This window comes from Salmo trutta, chromosome 3 (genome assembly GCF_901001165.1).
Source record: "Salmo trutta chromosome 3, fSalTru1.1, whole genome shotgun sequence".
Lineage (NCBI taxonomy): Eukaryota > Metazoa > Chordata > Actinopteri > Salmoniformes > Salmonidae > Salmo > Salmo trutta.
The window spans coordinates 31,983,235-32,005,160 of NC_042959.1; the positions used below are offsets into that span (position 1 = coordinate 31,983,235).

At 46.6% G+C, this 21,926-nt stretch overlaps 1 protein-coding gene across 1 annotated transcript in view; it reads right to left on the reverse strand.

Annotated features, from left to right (window-relative positions):
• Positions 1 to 1,277: 1,277 nt before the first annotated feature.
• The window catches only part of LOC115165267 (pinopsin-like), a 34,695-nt gene continuing 14,046 nt past the window's right edge, over positions 1,278 to 21,926 (reverse strand). Inside the window, exons 3-4 of the mRNA XM_029718277.1 lie at positions 7,001 to 7,234; positions 1,278 to 1,724 (exon numbers count right to left, since the gene is read on the reverse strand). Of these exons, the coding sequence (XP_029574137.1) occupies positions 1,278 to 1,724; positions 7,001 to 7,234 (681 nt within the window). The remainder of the gene's footprint in view (positions 1,725 to 7,000; positions 7,235 to 21,926) is intronic.

The window sequence follows — 21,926 nt, forward strand, 5'->3', positions numbered from 1 at the left end:
TGTGTGCCCTTCTTTGCGAGGCATTGGAAAACTTCCCTGGTCTTTGTGTTTGAAATTCACTGCTCGACTGTAGGACCTTACAGATAATAGAACAAATTCTTACTTACAAATACGGCCTAACTGCCTTGTTCAGGGGCAGAGCGACAGATTTTTACCTTGTCAGCTCGGGGATTCGATCCAGCAACCTTTCCATCTCAAAGATGAGGTAGTCATTCAAAAAGCATGTTAAACTATTATTGCAGAGTGTATCCAGGCAACTTATATGACTTGTTAAGCACATTTTACTCCTGGACATATTTAGTCTTGCCATAACAAAGGGGTTGAATACCTGTTGACTCAAGACATTTCAGCTTTTCATTTTTTATTAATTTGTGAACATTTCGAAAAACATAATTCCACTTTGACATTATGGGGTATCGTGTGTAGGCCAGTGACAAAAACTCTCAATTGAATCAATTTTAAATTCAGGCTGTAACACAACAAAATGTGAAAAAAGTCAAGGGGTGTGAATACTTTCTGAAGGTACGGTAGCTACATAACACCAGGCTCATCAATCTGGCTGAATTAGAACATAGGTAAGACACTGCACTTGTGTTGAGATATCAGAAGAGAGGAGGAAACATCATGGCATTGACAGAACATTCATGTAGCCTAAGGCGTCTAGCCGAATGAGTGTGCTCGTATTCTCCTTTAAAAGACCGCTTGAAATAAGAGAAAAAAGCTGAAATAGTATACGCTTCCTCAAAATAGTCTGAATTCATCTAAAATAACTCAATCTGTCAAATGTTGATGTTTTTGCCGAGGAGATCTTAGTTGCGCAATTTTACATCTAACTAAGATGTTTGGTGCAGTATTTCTCAATGAAAACATTTGCATGAAAATGAGTCATCTATTGTTGAATGACAAAGACTTTAGTGAAGAATCCCTTCTGTTGACCAATCACCGACGATGGGGCGTAGACTTCGGCTCCGAACTTCGGCTTGCCTCTAGAAAGAAATGTGTGCCCAAACAGCCGAAAAAACTCAAAGTCCAAAACATCACAAAATGTCGTCATAATATATGTACAAACTCTTCCGAACTATTTCGTCTGGGAAGCATGTGGGCGCCTTAATTAAGAGATCATCTAAATGCTACAGGTCAGGGTGGGCTGAGTCTGACATTAAAGGGTTAATGTTGTTGGATTTTGCACAATGAGAACGGTAAAGGCAGAAGGTAACAGGAGCTGGAGAGGGAGGACCCAGTTGTTATACATCTTGTAGAATCCAAGGCAGAGTTTCCTAGATGGCTGGGGAACAACTGATGGGTCGCGACCAGTTCCTCTTGGTTAAGGGCTTATGACTGGGTTGACTTTGCTCATCTAGTGGGTCACAAAGAAATTCACAAGGTTCCACAGGAGAATGCAGGTGGCTATTTTTTCTCTGAGCCTCTCCCACCTCAGAGTGTGGTTCCCCCAGCCCAGTAGAGGAGGTTCTCAGGGGGTGTAGTGGACCACCAGGGACATGGTGCGCCGTTCCCTCCGCAGGCCACACAGGGGGGCATTGCTGGGGCTCCTGTAGCTCTCGGTGTGTGGGGAGCAAAGAGGGCTGTTTTTGGGCCAGGGAGGGACGTGAGAGGGGTTTCCTGGGGGTAGCGTTCTCCTCTCTGATGCTCTGCTTGGTGTCAAAGCCGTACACAGACTGGGGCTCCCCTCTGCACCGCAAAAAGGCCACGAAGCATCTGTAAAACTGACACACACACACACACACACACAAGTCACTTTGAGTATCAATCTCACTCACACACTGAGGCGATAGCATTTCACACATCAACAGTAAGATGGCACCGACAGATATGGCAGCTCTGCTTCTAGCTCCTAAGCAACTGTGTTATTTCTTACATTATTATCCCAGAATTTTTTTTGTGTTTTTACATACAGCCGGAAATAACTTTTGGATATCAGAGCGGCGGTAACTCGCCAGCATTACGACCAGGAATACAACTTTCCCGAATTGGATCCTTTGTTCGTACCCCCCAGGGCAATTTAACTTATACCGCCAGAGGAGAAAGATATTCGGAGTGGACTTCTAGTCAGACTCAGGATGCGTGCACACCATCCACCTCTTCAGAGTATATTACTAATTTTCGGTCTCTGGTTAATAAAATTAGACATGCTCAGGGTGAGGATCTCCTTCCAGAGAGACATCAGGGATTGTAACATACGTCGTTTCACAGAGACATGGCTCTCTCGGGATATACTGTCCCCGTCCATTCAGCCATCTGGGTTCTAAGTACATCGCGCAGACAGGAATAATAATAAAAACTCTCCGGGAAGAAGAAAGGCAGAGGTGTATGTTTCATGATTAACCCTCCCTTCTGCAAATCTGATCACGACTCCATTTTGCTCCTCCCTTCCTATAGGCAGAAACTCAAACAGGAGGTACCCATGCTAAGGTCTATTCAACGCTGGTTCGACCAATCGGAATCCATGCTTCAAGATTGTTTTGATCACACGGGCTGGGATATGTTCCGGGTAGACTGAGAATAACATTGACGAATACAGATACAGTGACTGAGTTAATCAGGAAGTGCATAGGAGATGTTGTACCCACTGTGACTATTAAAACCTACCCAAACCAGAAACCGTGGATAGATGACAGCATTCGCGCAAAACTGAAAGCGCGAACCACCGCATTTAACCATGGCAAGGTGACTGGGAATATGGCTGAATACAAACAGTGTAAGTATTCCCTCTGTAAGGCAATCAAACAGGCAAAACGTCAGTACAGAGACAGTGGAGTTGCAATTCAACGGCTCAGACACGAGATGTATGTGGCAGGGTCTACAGACAATCACGGACTACAAAGGGTACACCAGCCACGTTGCCGACACTGACGTCTTGCTTCCGGACAAGCTAAACACCTTCGCCCGCTTTGAGGATAACACAGTGCAACCGACGTGGCCCGCTCCCAAGGACTGTGGGTTCTCCTTCTCCGTGGCTGAAGTGAGTAAGACATTTAAGCGTGTTAACCCTCGGAAGGCTGCCGGCCCATACGGCATCCCTAGTCGCGTCCTCAGAGCATGAGCAGACCAGCTGGCTGGAGTGTTTATGGACATATTCAATCTCTTCCTATCCCAGCCTGCTGTCCCCACTTGCTTCAAGATGTCCACCATTGTTCCTGTACCCAAGAAAGCAAAGGTAACTGAACTAAATGACTATCGCCCCGTAGCACTCACTTCTGTCATCATGAAGTGCTTTGAGAGGCTAGTTAAGGTTTATGTCACCTCTACCTTACCTGACACCCTAGACCCACTTCAATTTTCCCATTGCACTGCACTCCGCCCTATCCCATCTGGACAAGAGGACTACCTATGTAAGAATGCTGTTCATTGACTATAGCTCAGCATTCAAAACCATAGAGCCCTCCAAGCTCATCATTAAGCTCGGGGCCCTGGGTCTGAACCCCGCCCTGTGCAACTGGGTCCTGGACTTCCAGACGGGCCGCCCACCTGGGTGGTGAAGGTAGGAAACAACACCTCCACTTTGCTGATCCTCGACACAGGGGCCCCATAAGGGTACATGCTCAGCCCCCTCCTATACTCCCTGTTCTCCCATGACTGCGTGGCCAATCATCAAGTTTGTTGACGACACAACAGTAGTAGGCCTGATTATCAACTATGACAAGACAGCCTACAGGGAGGAAGTGAGGGCCCTGGGAGTGAGGTGCCAGGAAAATAACCTCTCACTCAACGTCAACAAAACAGAGGTGATCGTGGACTTCAGGGAAATAGCAGAGGGAGCATGCCCCTATCCACATCGACGGCACCGCAGTGGAGAAGGTGGAAAGCTTCAAGTTCCTTGGCGTACGCATCACTGACCATCTGAAATGATCCACTCACACAGACAGTGTGGTGAAGAAGGCTCAACAGCTTGCCCCCCCCAAAACCCTCAAACTTTTACAGATGTACAATTGAGAGCATGCTGTCGGGCTGTATCACCGCCTGTTAGGGCAACTGCACTGCTCGCAACTGCAGGGTGGTGCAATCTGCCAAAGGCATCACCAAGGGCAAACTACCTGCCCTCCAAGACACCTACAGTACCAGATGTCACAGGAAGGCCAAAAATATCATCAAGGACATCAACCACCCAAGCCATGGCCTGTTCAACCCGCTATCATCCAGAAGGTGAGGTCAGTACAGTTGCATCAAAGCTGGGACCGAGAGATTGAAAAACAGCTTATATCGTAAGGTCATTAAATAGCTATCACTAGCCAGCTTCCACCCGGTTACGCAAACCTGCACCTCAGAGCCTGGTGCCCTATTTACATAGACTTGGAATCACTGGCCACTTTAATAATGGAACACTAGTCACTTTAATCATGTTTAAATAATGTTTACATACTGCTTTACTCATCTCATATGTATTTACTGTATTCTATTCTACTGTATTTTAGTCAATGCCACTCCAACATTGCTCGATCTAATATTTATACATTTCTTAATTCCATTCTTTTAGATGTGTGTATTGTTGTGAATCATTTTTAGATACTACTGCACTGTTAGATACTACTGCGCTGTTGGAGCTAGGAACACAAGCATTTCGCTACACCCAAATACAACCGCTAAATAGGTGTATTTGGCCAATAAAATTTGATTTGATCAAACTCATCCAAAGAAAGCTACCTGGTCTCAGAGCATATCATATTATTCTGTACGTAAATCAGAGACACTCCATTTAGTATGATAGGTTTCATGTGTTCATTTGTGGATGTCCATCATCCATTTCCTATGATATGTTATGAATTACAATTCGTATTATATGTTAAGAATTTGCAAAATGTACAATATGTTACGAATTTGAAAAACATTACGAATTCCAATTTGTTGTGTATAACATTAGCTAGGTGGCTAACGTTAGTTAGACTAGGGGTTTGGGTTAAGGTCAGGAGTTAGGTTAACGTTAGAGTTAGGGTTAGCTAACATGCTAAGTACTTGCAAAGTAGCTAAAACGTAGTAAGTAGTTAAAGTTGCTAATTTCGCTAAAATGATCAAGTTTTCCGTGATGAGAGTCGAACAGTAACCTTCTGTCTTATGTCACCATACCAAACATAGCATCATACTAATTTGAGTGTTCCAGATGTACATGTTATGTCTAGTCTATGAGACCAGGCTGCATAAAGAGAGCACAGAGTGACCTAGTTTGCTAGTATGTGTTCTCTATTAACATTTTTAAAATAAGTCTTTGTTGTAGTGGAGGCTGCTGAGGGGAGAACGGCTCATAATAATGCCAAATGGAATGGCATCAAACACGTTTGATGTATTTGATACCATTCCACTAATTCCGGTCCAACCACCATCACAAGTTCGTCCTCCCCAATTAAGGTGCCACCAACCTCCTGTGGTGTGTTGATACTTGACACTTCTTCTTGGTTCAAGTGCCCCGAGAGAGGACAGATGGGATGTAAGGTAGCTGCCAAGCTAGGTATGTCAGCCGGCCTGTTCTTACTGTTAGTGTCATAGGTATCTATGAGGCAGAGGGCAATGAGAGGTACAAAGTAATTACAGGGAGTCTGTGTCCTCACAATGACAGGAGCCAGGGTGTCTAACAAGAGACATGATTAGCCTGTCAAGCTAAAGTAATCATGTCCATGAACGTGAAATAGTGTATTTAGCAAAAACATCATGTCAACATGTTAGGACATACCTCATAAAATGATGCCTCAATGATATCCGTGGCTGTGTGTGATTGTCTTTCTGGCCTCACATGCCAGGCTTGAAAAATGAAAGGAGAGCCGCACACTCTAGGAGCCCAGATGCAATAATTTAATAACCTAATAACCAACGTTTCGACAGACAAGCTGTCTTCTTCAGGGTATAATGACAAACACTGTGGGGTGACTAGTTTATATAGTGTCAAAGGACACACACAGGTGTCTGTAATCATGGTGTGGCCTGATATCATTGGTTCATTGTCAGATATAAAAATAACATACCAAAAACATGAATGGATAGCATACGATCATAAATACAATTAGGTTATATAGGCCTACAAACATAGGCCTACATATGGCCACACCCGGCCATGATTACAGACACCTGTGTGTGTCCTTTGACACTATATAAACTAGTCACCCCGCAGTGTTTGTCATTATACCCTGAAGAAGACAGCTTGTCTGTCGAAACGTTGGTTATTAGGTTAGAAGGCGAGGAAGGCGAGGTCTGTACAGGTGCATCAACCTGGAACCGAGAGACTGAAAAACAGCTTCTATCTCAAGGCCATCAGACTGTTAAACAGCCATCCCTAACATTGAGTGGCTGCTGCCAACATACTGACTCAACTCAAGCCACTTTAATAATGGGAAATTGATGTAATCAATTTATCACTTGCCACTTTATATTATTTATATTAGATAATGTTTACAACCTACATTATTCATCTCATATGTATATACTGTTCTCTATACCATCTACTGCATCTTGCCATCCTGATGTAATGTTTCACTAGCCACCTTAAACAATGCTGCTTTATATGTTTTCATACCCTACATTACTCATCTCATATGTATATACTGTACTCCATACCATCTATTACATCTTGCCTATGCCGTTCGGCCATCACTCATTTATATATTTTTATGTACATATTCGTATTCATTCCTTTACACTTGTGTGTACAAGGTAGTTGTTGTGGAATTGGTAGATTACTTGTTAGATATTACTGCATGGTCGGAACTAGAAGCACAAGCATTTCGCTACACTTGCATTAACACCTGCTAAAATGTTTTATTTTTTATTGCATCTGAGAGTGTGTGGCTTTTTTTTAATTGCTCAAGTGTTCTACTCCGCTAGCCAGCACCTCACCTAAATAGGTGTGCGTTTCTTTCGCCTCTATATTACTCACATGCCAGGCTGTCATAAGGCTGTCTAAGCTGCCATATAAGTGTCTCCCCACCGTTGTAAAGGCTACACGACAGGTGAACAACACCATTGTCCCTCTGGTCTGTCCTTTAGCGCCCCCTCTCACCTGGTTGTTGAACAGCACATAGATGACAGGGTTGATTACGGTGCTGCTCTTGGCCAGGACGGCGGGCACCACGCTGGCCACGGGGGTGACCAGGCCTGACCGGCCGAAGGTGGCCGCCAGGGCCATGACGCCGTAGGGCATCCAGCACAGCAGGTAGCAGGATACCATGGACAGCACCATGAGCAGGATGTGCTGCTCTCGCCTCTGAGCCGACAGCAGGTTGATTTTAGCCACCTGGGAACAGAAGGGGAGAAGAAAATTGTCTGGCAAAGCTTTGCATTGATTATACTGTTGTATTATTTTTGCTATTACCAATGTGTAGCACCCCACTTGTAATGCTGGTCATGTATGTTAAGGGTTCAAAGACAGTGGATTTTATGTAATGTATGACAGAGTCAAATGATCAGCTGTGTTGCAGTCCATTTTTTACTTTATCTGAAAATAAGGTTTTTCTGTGTCATGTCTTTGGGTCAAAAGTAGCTCGGTTCTGGCATGAGACCAACAGTATCTTTGCGTAAGCCAGAGAGGCATGTTTTCCACCTCCCCAGAGTTGATTTCATGCTCCCTCAGGTTCGTCGTTCTGTAATGTCCACTCCGACGCCTGTCGCAGCACCCCGACCAATGAGCATGGCCGACTGAGGATATCAGCCAATCAGGAGGAATAACAGGATGTCGGCTCCTGTGTCTCTGTCAGCGCCACAAACCTCTTACATGCTCAACAGTGGAGGCTCCTCGGAGAAGGAAGGGGAGGACCATTCCCGTCAGTAAATTTCATGATTTCTTTTATTTAAATAGTGAAAAAAACTATACTAAATACACTGCTCAAAAAAATAAAGGGAACACTTAAACAACACAATGTAACTCCAAGTCAATCACACTTCTGTGAAATCAAACTGTCCACTTAGGAAGCAACACTGATTGACAATAAATTTCAACATTTGCACAACATGCTGTTGTGCAAATGGAATAGACAACAGGTGGAAATTATAGGCAATTAGCAAGACACCCCCAATAAAGGAGTGGTTCTGCAGGTGGGGACCACAGACCACTTCTCAGTTCCTATGCTTCCTGGCTGATGTTTTGGTCACTTTTGAATGCTGGCGGTGCTTTCACTCTAGTGGTAGCATGAGACGGAGTCTACAACCCACACAAGTGGCTCAGGTAGTGCAGCTCATCCAGGATGGCACATCAATGCGAGCTGTGGCAAGAAGGTTTGCTGTGTCTGTCAGCGTAGTGTCCAGAGCATGGAGACGCTACCAGGAGACAGGCCAGTACATCAGGAGACGTGGAGGTGGCCGTAGGAGGGCAACAACCCAGCAGCAGGACGGCTACCTCCGCCTTTGTGCAAGGAGGAACAGGAGAAGCACTGCCAGAGCCCTGCAAAATGACCTCCAGCAGGCCACAAATGTGCATGTGTCTGCTCAAACGGTCAGAAACAGACTCCATGAGGGTGGTATGAGGGCCCGACGTCCACAGGTGGGGGTTGTGCTTACAGCCCAACACCGTGCAGGACGTTTGGCATTTGCCAGAGAACACCAAGATTGGCAAATTCGCCACTGGCGCCCTGTGCTCTTCACAGATGAAAGCAGGTTCACACTGAGCATGTGACAGAGTCTGGAGATGCCGTGGAGAACGTTCTGCTGCCTGCAACATCCTCAAGCATGACCGGTTTGGCGGTGGGTCAGTCATGGTGTGGGGTGCATTTCTTTGGGGGGCCGCACAGCCCTCCATGTGCTCGCCAGAGGTAGCCTGACTGCCATTAGGTACCGAGATGAGATCCTCAGACCCCTTGTGAGACCATATGCTGGTGCGGTTGGCCCTGGGTTCCTCCTAATGCAAGACAATGCTAGACCTCATGTGGCTGGAGTGTGTCAGCAGTTCCTGCAAGAGGAAGGCATTGGTGCTATGGACTGGCCCGCCCGTTCCCCAGACCTGAATCCAATTGAGCACATCTGGGACATCATGTCTCGCTCCATCCACCAACGCCACATTGCACCACAGACTGTCCAGGAGTTGGCGGATGCATTAGTCCAGGTCTGGGAGGAGATCCCTCAGGAGACCATCCGCCACCTCATCAGGAGCATGCCCAGGCATTGTAGGGAGGTCATACAGGCACGTGGAGGCCACACACACTACTGAGCCTCATTTTGACTTGTTTTAAGGACATTACATCAAAGTTGGATCAGCCTGTAGTGTGGTTTTCCACTTTAATTTTGAGTGTGACTCCAAATCCAGACCTCCATGGGTTGATAAATTGGATTTCCATCAATTATTTTTGTGTGATTTTGTTGTCAGCACATTCAACCATGTAAAGAAAAAAGTATTTAATAAGATTATTTCTTTCATTCAGATCTAGGATGTGTTGTTTAAGTGTTCCCTTTATTTTTTTGAGCAGTATATATTCACGTCACCAAATCATTTATTAAAACACTGTGTTGCAATGAAGGTCTACAGTAGGGTTTACTATTTTACCAGTATTTTACAAGTGTTCCCTCCTAAGAATAAATCACTTTTCTCCCAGCTAACCCGGTATTTCCCACGAAAACCGGAAGTGTCATTCAAAAGCATTATAAAGCATATAAATATGCCTATGTCTGGATTTGATTAGAGCTTTCTTAAAAAATTGACGCCTGATTCTACCTGAGCCTGCCGTGTCATACATTAATGGGGCGGCAGGTAGCCTAGTGGTTAGAGGGTTGGGCCAGTATCCGAAAGGGGTAGGCTGTCATTGTAAATAAGAATTTGTTCTTAACTGACTTGCCTAGTTAAATAAAGGTTAAATAAATTAAATATATTTAATGAGCCCAAAAAAATCTCAAATGACTGTTCTGCTATCCAATACATATATAGTACTAGTCAAAAGTTTGGACACACCTACTCATTCAAGGGTTTTTCTTTATTTTACTATTTTCTACATCAAAACTATGAAATAACACATATTGAATCATGTAGTAACCAAAAAAAAGTGTTAAACATATCAAAATATATTTTAGATTTTAGATTCTTCAAAGTAAGCACACTTTGCCTTCATGACAGCTTTGCATACCCTTGGCATTCTCTCAACCAGCTTCACCTGGAATGCTTTTCCAACAATCTTGAAGGAGTTCCCATATGATGATCACATGTTGGCTGCTTTTCCTTCACTCTGCAGTCCAACTCAACCCAAATGAGATGGTTTGAGGTCGGGTTATAGTGGAAGCCAGGTCATCTGATGCAGCACGATCACTCTCCTTCTTGGTCAAATAGCCCTCACACAGCCTGGAGGTCTGTTTTAGGTCATTGTCCTGTTGAAAACCAGATGATAGTCCCACTAAGCGCAAACCAGATCGGATGGCGTATCACTGCAGAATGCTGTGGTAGCCATGCTGGTTTTAAGGTGTGCCTTGAACTCTAAATAAATCACTGACAGTGTCACCAGCAAAGCACCCCCAAACCATCACACCTCCTCCTCCATCCTTCACGGTGGGAACCACACATGCGGAGATCACCCGTTCACCTACTCTGCGTCTCACAAAGACATGGCGGTTGGAATAAAAAAAACTCAAATTTGAACTCATCAGACAAAAGGACAGGTTTCCACCGGTCTAGTGCCGTTGCTCGTATTTCTTGGCCCAAGCAAGTCTCCTCTTCTTATTGCTGTCCTTTAGTAGTTTTTTGTTGTTGCAGAAATTCGACCATGAAAGCCTGATTCACTCATTCTCCTCTGAACAGTTGATGTTGAGATGTGTCTGTTACTTGAACTCTGTGAACCATTTATTTGGGCTGCAATTTCTGAGGTTGGTAACTCTGCAGCTGTGGTAACTCTGGGTCTTCCTTTCCTGTGACGGTCCTCATGAGAGCCAGTTTCATCATAGCGCTTGTTGGTTTTTGTGACTGCAGTTGAAGAAACGTTCAAAGTTCTTGAAATTTTCCACATTAACTGACCATCATGTCTTAAAGTAATGATGTACTGTCGTATCTATTTGCTTATTTGAGCTGTTCTTGCCATAATATGGACTTGGTCTTTTACCAAATAGGGCTTCTTCTGTGTAACCCCCCCCCGTCACAACACAACTGATTGGCTCAAACGCATTAAGGAAAGAAATTCCACAAATAACTTTTAACAAGACACACCTGTTAATTGAAATGCATTCCAGGGGACAACCCCATGAAGCTGGTTGAGAGAATGCCAAGAGTGTGCAAAGCTGTCATCAATGCGTGGCTACTTTGAAGAATCTCAAATATAAAATATATTTTGAATTGTTTAACACTTTATTTGTTACTACATGATTCCATATGTGTTATTTCATAGTTGGCATCTTCACTATTATTCTACAATGTAGAAAATAGTAAAAATAAAGAAAAACCTTTGAATAAGTCGGTGTGTCCAAACTTTTGACTGTGTCGTAACGTGAATGTCGTTAAATGTGAAGACTCTTATTTTATCAAATCAATTCTATGTGTAATTATTATTAAGTAGTTATTGGTTACTAACACAATGCATTGATAAGTCCCTAGTGGGCTAAACCGGTATGACGGCTTGGTAGACAATGGAAAGGGGTGGGGATAGATAAAAAGTGGAAAAGACAAAATGAATTCACTACAAACAGTTGATAATTATATTAATTGAAATGCTAATCCTGCTCATTCGAAAATAATTGCAATGTATATATTTACGCCCGTATGTCGTTGTTGTCTTCTCTTTTGGAATCGTCGGTCCGTCTGCTGGAGAGTCAGTTCATCAGAAAGTCTCTGGTTAACTTCCCCAGAAGTCACAATGTCTTTCGTAGTTGTCGCTTTTTCAGCGGCTCTGGATAGTTTTTGTTGTACTTCAGGCGTACAGATGGCCATTGCATAGAATAGATGTTTCCGCGGTTGTCGGTATTCTCGTACTAGATTTACATAATTTCCAGCTGCAGACTAGTAATTCTATGTCTTGGATTTGCTCTTATTCTGTAGTGATCGATAGTCTCAGAGTTTAACCATTTCCATCCGTGTAGCCAACACTACACGCTGTCTGGTCTCCTTGGCCTATAGAGTTCTAGTTCTTAACCATTTCAACATGTTGAGTTAGCTCCATATTTTCTGGTCTAATGTACATTTCGTCAGGAGTGGGTTTTATACACGTCTGAGAAAAGGGCGGTTCATGACGCCGACTATGCTCACGTGCGCGTGGCCACTGATTTGGTTAACTTTATATGAGAACCCATATTTTCTCATTTAGAAAGTTAACATCACATCTTTTCACAAATAGTTTCATGTTTAATCACATACGTTTCACAATATTTAGATGTAAACCCCATAATTAAGAAGTGTACACAACCAAAGACACAGTGTTTCCTGTCCTTCATGAGATCACCAAATGAAACACACTCGACATGACTGTCCCTTAAGTGTCCACAGACCATTCCCACATTCACAAAAATATAAATATTGTTTAATTCTCCCATTTTGGGGATTAGGAGTTTTGGCAAGAGAAGCTCTGTCTCCATAGACTCTCTCCCTCAATACTGCATGGCAGTTTCTTCCAAGTATTTATGGCCGTTATAAAACCTGATGTGGGAGAGAGAGAATGAGAGAGGGGGGAGCCACGATATACACCCAAAAAGAGCCACGTCGTGACAGTCCCTCTCTGGTGGGTTCAATCTTGTGATTATCCTGCAAGTTGCAAACCAACATCAAAAATGAATGACCACGTGATGTCCTGGTTGTGGATCATCGTTGCAGTCCCCCTCTGGTGGTTGACCTTGGTAGGCTCTCTGAAAGCGGAGCAGTCCACCACAAGGATGGGCAGTGGATGTCCAGTTGGTGATCGCCGTTGTGGTCCCGTTTTGGTGGTCGACCCAGGTAGAATTTCTGCAAATGGAACGGGCCGCCACAAGGATGGGCAGCGGATGTCCAGATTGGGATCGCCGTTCCGGACCCATCGTCTGGTCGTCCAGACAGGAAGATCTGGGCAGTAACTTAGGCAGATGTTAACAACGCACACACACACTCACAAAATATATAATTAAATTTCTTCCCATTGAGCGGCATTGTGGCACTAACTGATGGTTGTATGGGGACTTTGTTTAAGGCTCTATCACTTCCTAAGTATCAAAGGAACTGAAACGAAAAGGAATGAAAGCATAAACAAATGATATACAAAATATAGTTATCACACCATCTAATTGGACTGTATTATACATACGTTCACGGTCTTGGCAAAATTACCCTATCAGGGCATTGTCTAATGTCATATCTAGGGCGTTCCTAATTTGTGGTGTGTTGCTTAGGGCACTATCCTAAGTTGATACCTACATGATAAGTCTACAGCTGCAAGTCACCAGCTTCGGGCAATCTACAGGGATGACCTATGGACCTCTGGAGAAACTGGTGAGTACTGTATCTGTAGAGTTAAAGGTCTCAAAGTAAATTTTCAACTTTACTAAGACTGGTATTTTGCTCTGACGCTTAAGTGATCCAAGTATAAATCCTTATTAAATGTTCCATTGTACGTGTGCGTTTGTGCTTACACAAGCGCACATACCAAGTAACTAAGTATCCGGGTAGGCTGCAACCTGTTCAGAATGAGTCTGATGCCATCAGATAATTTCCAGGTCAATGCCTGGAGGTCAGTAAGAATTGATGTCGACCTCAAGACCTGTTAAAGGGACGTGTAGTAGTTTTACTACACTTCAATGTGTCTTACACCATTGTAGTGGTAGTAGGTATGAAGGAGTCCATTTCATAGCTAGAGTTGAAGTCGGAAGTTTACATACACCTTAGCCAACGACATTTAAACTCAGTTTTTCATAATTCTTGACATTTAATCCTAGTAAAATTCCCTGTCTTAGGTCAGTTAAGATCACTACTTTATTTTAAGAATGTGAAATGTCAGAATAATAGTAGAGAGAATGATTTATTTCAGCTTTTATTTCTTTCATCACATTCCCAGTGGGTCAGAAGTTTAAATACACTCAATTAGTATTTGGTAGCATTGCCTTTACATTTTTTTACTTGGGTCAAACATTTCGGGTAGCCTTCACAAGCTTCCCACAATAAGTTGGGTGAATTTTGGCCCATTCCTCCCGACATAGCTGCTGTAACTGAGTCACGTTTGTAGGCCTCTTTGCTCACACACGCTTTTTCAGTTCTCCCCAGAAATGTTCTATAGGATGAGGTCAGGCCATTGTGATGGCCACTCCAATACCTTGACTTTGTTTTCCTTAAGCTTGGGGTCATTGTCCATTTGGAAGACCCATTTTCGACCAAGCTTTAACTTCCTGACTGATGTCTTGAGATGTTGCTACAATATATCCACATAATTTTCCTACCTCATGATGCCATCTATTTTGTGAAGTGCACCAGTCCCTCCTGCAGCAAAGCACCCCCACAACATGATGCTGCCACCCCCGTCCTTCACGGTTGGGATGGTGTTCTTCGGCTTGCAAGCCTCCCCCTTTTTCCTCCAAACATAATGATGTTCATTATGGCCAAACAGTTCTATTTTTGTTTCATCAGACCAGAGGACATTTCTCCAAAAAGTACGATCTTTGCCCCCATGTGCAGTTGCAAACCGTAGTCTGGCTTTTTTTATGCCGGTTTTGGAGCAGTGGCTTCTTCCTTGCTGAGCGGCCTTTCAGGTTATGTCGATATAGGACTCGTTTTACTGTGGATATAGATACTTTTGTACCTGTTTCCTCCAGCATCTTCACAAGGTCCTTTGCTGTTGTTCTGGAATTGATTTGCACTTTTCGCACCAAAGTACGTTCATATCTAGGAGACAGAACGCGTCTCCTTCCTGAGCGGTATGACGGCTGCGTGACCCCATGGTGTTTGTACTTGCGTACTATTGTTTGTACAGATGAACGTGGTACCTTCAGGCATTTGGAAATGGCTCCCAAGGATGATCCAGACCTGTGGAGGTCTCCAATTCCTTTTCTGAGGTCTTGGCTGATTTCTTTTGATTTTCCCATGATGTCAAGCAAAGAGGCAGTGAGTTTGAAGGTAGGCCTTGAAATACATCCACAGGCACACCTCCAATTGACTCAAATTATGTCAATTAGTGTCACGGTTGTCTAGGACCGGTGGAGATGTGGAATCAGGAGCAGGAGACAGAGGGCCGGAGCAACAGTGTTTTAATGATAAATGCAAAACGCAATAGCCGTAGGGCACATGGCGCGTGACGAAGTCCGCCAGGGGAAAACACATTCCCAAAAAATTACACTCTGGAAAAAGCGCACGGGGCGCAGCCCGGCAATACAATGGACAATAACCAGCGAAAAAAGAACAGCTACACTCGCACTGTCTAGAGTAGACAATAAACAATCCCGCACGAGAATCCCAACTGAAAATACACACTAAATAACCCCCCACTAATTACAGACATAAAACAGGTGCGGGATAGACAGACAAAACCAAAAGACACAGAAACAACGATCGGTGGCAGCTAATAGGCCGGCGACGACGACCGCCGGGCGCCGCCCGACCGAGGAGGGGCGCCACCTTCGTTAGATACTGTGACAGTACCCCTCACCTGACCGCGCACCGACGCCGGCCTCGGGGACGGCCCGGAGGGCGAGGCGCCGGCCGATCTGGACGGCGACGGTGGAATTCTTGTAGCATAGGTGGATTTAGAATGTCCGCCGCTGGGACCCAGCACCTCTCCTCCGGACCGTACCCCTCCCAGTCCACGAGGTACTGCAGGCCCCCTACCCGACGTCGGGAGTCCAGGATGGCTCGGACTGTGTACGCCGGGGCCCCCCCAATGTCCAGGGGGGGCGGGGGGACCTCCAGCACCTCATCATCCTGCAGCGGACCAGCTACCACCGGCCTGAGGAGAGACACATGAAACTTGGGGTTAATGCGGTAATATGAAGGGAGTTGTAACCTGTAACACACCTCGTTCATCCTCCTCAGGACTTTGAACGGCCCCACAAACCGCGGACCCAGCTTCCGGCAGGGCAGGCGGAGAGGCAGGTTCCGGGTCGAGAGCCAGACTCTGTCCCCCGGGTTAAACACGGGGGCGTCACTGCGGTGGCGGTCAGCACTCTCCTTGTGTCGTTCACCAGCCCTCCTTAGGCACTCCTGGACACCATTCCAGGTCTCCTGAGAGCACTTCACCCATGCCTCCACCGCAGGAGCCTCCGTCTGGCTCTGTTGCCATGGCACCAGGACCGGCTGATACCCCAATACCACCTGGAAGGGTGACAGGTTGGTAGAGGAGTGGCGCTGAGAGTTCTGGGCCATCTCGGCCCATGGCACGAACTGCGCCCACTCCCCTGGCCGGTCCCGGCAATACGACCGCAGGAACCTGCCCACATCCTGGTTAATGCGCTCTACCTGCCCATTACTCTCGGGGTGGAACCCGTAGGAAGACCGGGCAAACCGAGCAGACGGCAGGACTTAGAGAACCTATCCACAACGACCAGGATCGCCGTATTCCCCTGGGACGGCGGGAGATCCGTGCGGAAATCCACCGAGAGGTGAGACCAAGGCCGTTGTGGAACGGGGAGGGGCTGTAATTTCCCTCGAGGCAGGTGCCTAGGAGCCTTGCACTGAGCGCATACCGAACAGGAAGAGACATAACGCCGAACATCCTCAGCCAAGGTGGGCCACCAGTACCTTCCCTTCAGGCCCCGCACTGTCCGTTCCACCTCAGGATGACCCGAGGAGGGTAGAGTGTGGGACCATCGGATCAGGCGATCGCGAACACCAAGCGGAACGTATTTCAGGCCCACGGGACACTGCGGTGGAGTGGGTTCTGACTGACCCGCCCGCTCGATGTCCGCATCCACCTCCCATACCACCGGTGCCACCAGACAGGAGGCGGGAAGTATGGGAGTAGGATCGATGGTCCGCTCCTCGGTGTCGTAGAGACGCGACAGTGCGTCAGCCTTCCGGTTCCGGGAACCTGGAATGTACGAGGTAAAAAACATGGCCCACCTTGCCTGACGGGGATTAAGCCTCCTCGCTGCCCGAATATACTCCAGGTTACGGTGGTCGGTCCAGATGAGAAAAGGGTGACGTGCCCCCTCAAGCCAATGTCTCCACACCGTCAAAGCCCTGACCACGGCTAACAGCTCCCGGTCCCCCACATCATAGTTGCGCTCCGCTGGGCTCAGCTTCTTAGAAAAGAATGCACATGGGCGGAGCTTCGGAGGAACGCCCGAGCGCTGCGATAGCACAGCTTCTACCCCAGCCTCGGACGCATCCACCTCCACTATGAATGGCAAAGAGGGGTCCGGATGCGCCAGGACAGGTGCGTTGGTGAACAGAACCTTCAGACGATGGAAGGCTCTGTCCGCCTCTGCTGACCATCGTAGCCGCACCGGCCCCCCCTTCATCAGTGAGGTAATGGGAGCCGCCACCTGGCCAAAACCCCGGATAAACCTCTGATAATAATTAGCAAACCCCAAGAACCGCTGCACCTCCTTCACAGTGGTTGGGGTTGGCCAATTACGCACAGCCGTCACGCGATCACACTCCACCTCCACCCCCGAAGTGGAAATGCGATATCCTAGAAATGAGACGGCTCGTTTGGAGAACTCACATTTCTCAGCCTTGACGTATAGGTTATGCTCCAGCAGCCGCCCAAGCACTCTACGCACCAGGGACACATGCTCGGCACGTGTGGCGGAGCAGATCAGGATGTCATCGATGTACACCACCACACCCTACCCGAGCATGTCCCGAAGGACCTCGTCCACAAAGGATTGGAAGACAGCGGGAGCGTTCTTTAACCCATACGGCATGACGAGTGACTCATAATGGCCCGATGTGGTACTAAATGCGGTTTTCCACTCGTCTCCATCTCGAATACGCACCAGGTTATACGCGCTCCTGAGATCTAATTTCGTGAAGAAGCGCGCCCCGTGAAATGACTCCACTGCCATAGCAATGAGAGGTAGTGGGTAACTGAAACCCACTGTGATAGCATTTAGACCTCTATAGTCAATGCACGGGCGCAGACCTCCCTCCTTCTTCTTCACGAAAAAAAAGCTTGAGGAGACGGGGGACTAAGATGGCCGAATGTATCGCTGTCTCAAGGATTCAGTGACGTATGTATCCATAGCCACTGTCTCCTCCTGAGACAGAGGATACACGTGACTCCTAGGAAGAACCGCGTCGGCCTGGAGGTTTATCGCACAATCCCCTCGTCGATGGGGGGGGTAATAGAGTCGCCTTCGTCTTACTGAACATACTCTGAGGGAATGTGCACGGTGGAGACTTGGTCTGGACTCTCCACCGTAGTCGCACCGATGGAAACTCCTATGCACCTACCTGAGCACTCCCTCGACCAACCCGTAAGAGCCCTCTGCCTCCACGAAATCTGAGGGTTGTGCGTGGCTAGCCAGGGGATTCCCAGTACCACCGGAAACGCTGGGGAGTCAATGAGGAACAGGCTGATACGCTCCTCATGACCCCCCCACGTCTGCATAACCAGTGGCACTGTGACCTCCCCTACTTGGCCTGACCCTAGCGGTCGACTATCTAGGGCGTGCACGGGGAAGGGGTGGTCCAGCTGAACCAGGGGAATCCCTAACATCTTCGCTAACCCACGATCCATAAAACTCCCAGCTGCACCTGAATCGACTAGTGCCTTATACTGGAAGTGAGGGGAAAAATCAGGAAAACAAACAGAGGTGTACATGTGGTCGACAGGGGGCTCTGGGTGTGTCTGGTGCTGACTCACCTGGGGGGTCGAAGTAGTGCTCTGCCTGCCCTCCGAACTCCCGGGCGGACCTCTCCAGCACCGGTCCACAGTGTGTTCTCTGCGCCCACAGCGGGTGCAGGAGGGACCCCCCCTCCGGTCCTCCTCGACGCAGCCCCCCCTATCTCCATGGGCTGTGGAGCGGGAGGACTGGGAGGCGGAACGAACAGGCCCCGACTGGAACGTCCCCGGGCAGCCAGCAGGTTGTCCAGTCTAATGGACAAATCCACCAGTTGGTCTAGGGTGGAGGCGTTGTCCCTACAAGCCAGCTCCCAGCGGACGTCCTCGCGAAGGCTACACCTATAGTGGTCTATCAGGGCCCGCTCGATCCAGGGGGCGGACGGTCGCCAGGTATAGTTCCAATTGGAGCAAGAACCCCTTGCACCCAGCGGCCGTCCCATCGAACTCCCGGGGAGGACTAATCCGGATAGGGGTGCAGGGTGAGGGACCGGAGCTGGTCCAGCTGGGGAAGCACCTCTCTCCCAGTTCTCCAACCGGGCCAACACCTGGTCCATGGCCGAGCCTAGGCGGTGGAGGAGGCTGGCGTGGTGAGAGACCTGTTCAGCCATGGACGGCGCTTCTGCTCCTGCTGACTCCATGAAGGTGCGGGATTCTGTCACGGTTGTCTAGGACCGGTGGAGATGTGGAATCAGGAGCAGGAGACAGAGGGCCGGAGCAACAGTGTTTTAATGATAAATGCAAAACGCAATAGCCGTAGGGCACAGGGCGCGTGACGAAGTCCGCCAGGGGAAAACACATTCCCAAAAAATAACACTCTGGAAAAAGCGCACGGGGCGCAGCCCGGCAATACAATGGACAATAACCAGCGAAAAAAGAACAGCTACACTCGCACTGTCTAGAGTAGACAATAAACAATCCCGCACGAGAATCCCAACTGAAAATACACACTAAATAACCCCCCACTAATTACAGACACAAAACAGGTGCGGGATAGACAGACAAAACCAAAAGACACAGAAACAACGATCGGTGGCAGCTAATAGGCCGGCGACGACGACCGCCGGGCGCCGCCCGACCGAGGAGGGGCGCCACCTTCGTTAGATACTGTGACAATTAGCCTATCAGAAGCTTCTAAAGCCATGACATTTTCTGGAAATTTCCACTGTTTAAAGGCACAGTCAACTTAGTGTATGTAAACTTCTGACCCACTGGAATTGTGATACAAGTGAAATAATCTGTCTGTATACAATTGTTGGAAAAATTACTTGTGTCATGCACAAAGTAGATGTCCTAACCGACTTGCCAAAACTATAGTTTGTTAACAAGAAATTTGAGGAGTGGTTGAAAAACGAGTTTTAATGACTCCAACATAAGTGTATGTAAACTTCCGACTTCAACTGTATGTCATCCACAGAGGAGCTAACCTCAAGACGGAAGTACTCTATAAGCACTGAACCAGTCATACGCAGTGTGATTATGGTTCATGACTTCTAATGACTTTCCTCCTGAATGGAGGGTTCTATTTATTAGTGGCATGTGTGTTGACCATCAGAAGTGTGTTCTGGAGATTCCCTTACATGTCTTGCAATCTGATTGAAGGGAGTAGTGCACAGCGTTGTATGAGATCTTCAGTTTCTTGGCAATTTCTCGCATGGGATAGCCTTCATTTCTCAGAACAAGAATAGACTGACGAGTTTCAGAAGAAAGTACTTTGTCTCTGGCCATTTTAAGCCTGTAATCGTGCCCACAAATGCTGATGCTCCAGATACTCAACTAGTCTAAAGAAGGCCAGTTTAATTTCTTCTTTAATCAGCACAACAGTTTTCAGCTGTGCTAACGTAATTGCAAAAGACTTTTCTAATGATCAATTAGCCTTTTAAAATGATAAACTTGGATTAGCTAACACAACGTGCCATTGGAACCCAGGAGTGATGGTTACTGATAATGGGCCTCTGGAATCCTTTGTAGATATTCCATACAAAATCTGCCATTTCCAACTACAATAGTCATTTACAACATTAACAATGTCTACACTGTATATCTGATCAATTTGATGTTATTTTAAATGTGATTTTCTTTCAAAAACAAGGACATTTCTCAGTGACCCCAAACTTTTGAACGGTAGTGTATGTTCGACAATTTAACTTATTAAATTGAATGAGCCGATGATATCCAATCAATTGAGATTGTCTGGATTATCATAACTGTAACCAGTAGTTCAAATGTTAGGGTACATTCACCACTAGGGTCACTTATCCCTAAGGACGAAGCCACATGGGATTCCTGCGAAGGCGGGACTTCCTTCAGTACTGGGAAGTACTGAATGAGCTTTGCAAAAGCAAATTTGACTGATTAATCAATGTTAATGATAAATCAAACCTGTATAGGCTATTTGGGAATTTAACTTTAATTAACCTGAGACCGTTGCTGTATCAAGGTTAATGTGGAAAATTGTCTTATTTGCAGAAACCAATCAATTTGGAAATTATTTAACATGTCAATTTGAAAAAGGTAAGTCGAGGAATTTCAACGTGACACAGGAAAAATGAAATGGTTGCTTTGCCTTTGTTAGCTGTAGCATCTCGTGCAAGCTAATCCTACTTTGTACACTTTCAAGCATAACATAGAATCCCTTTAAAGATGGGAATGGTTTAACTGGAACGCGCGTTAAACAAAGAAATACACTGAGTCTACTCACGCTACGGAGACCGCGAGGGACAGAGAATTATCGCTTTGTCAAGCTAATATCTCCTCAAATTTCAAATCCGCTGCCTCTGTGTCCTCGTTCGAGAAATGAATAATGACCGAGTCTACCAGGTTCTGAAACGCGGGAGACAGAAATAGCACGTTTGGCCCAACGTGTCTATTTCTCAAATTTCTATAATTAGCTGGATTGTTATCCAAGTAAATTTTATCACTAGCTTTACCAACTCATAAGACACCCTGACGTCATCAGATACGCGACACCAGGACAACTTCTATGGGTAAATGTAACAGTGTAGGTTCCGTCCCTCTCTTCGCCCCAACCCGGGCTCGAACCAGGGACCCTTGCACACATCAACAACTGACACCCCACGAAGCATCGTTACCCATCGCGCCACAAAAGCCACGGCCCTTGCAACGCAAGAGGAAACCCTACTTCAAGTCTCAGAGCGAGTGACATCACCGATTGAAACGCTATTAGCACGCACCACCGCTAACTAACTAGCCATTTCACATCGGTTACACTCACCCCCCCTTTGACCTCCTCCTTTTCCGCAGCAACCTATGATCCGGGTCAACAGCATCAAT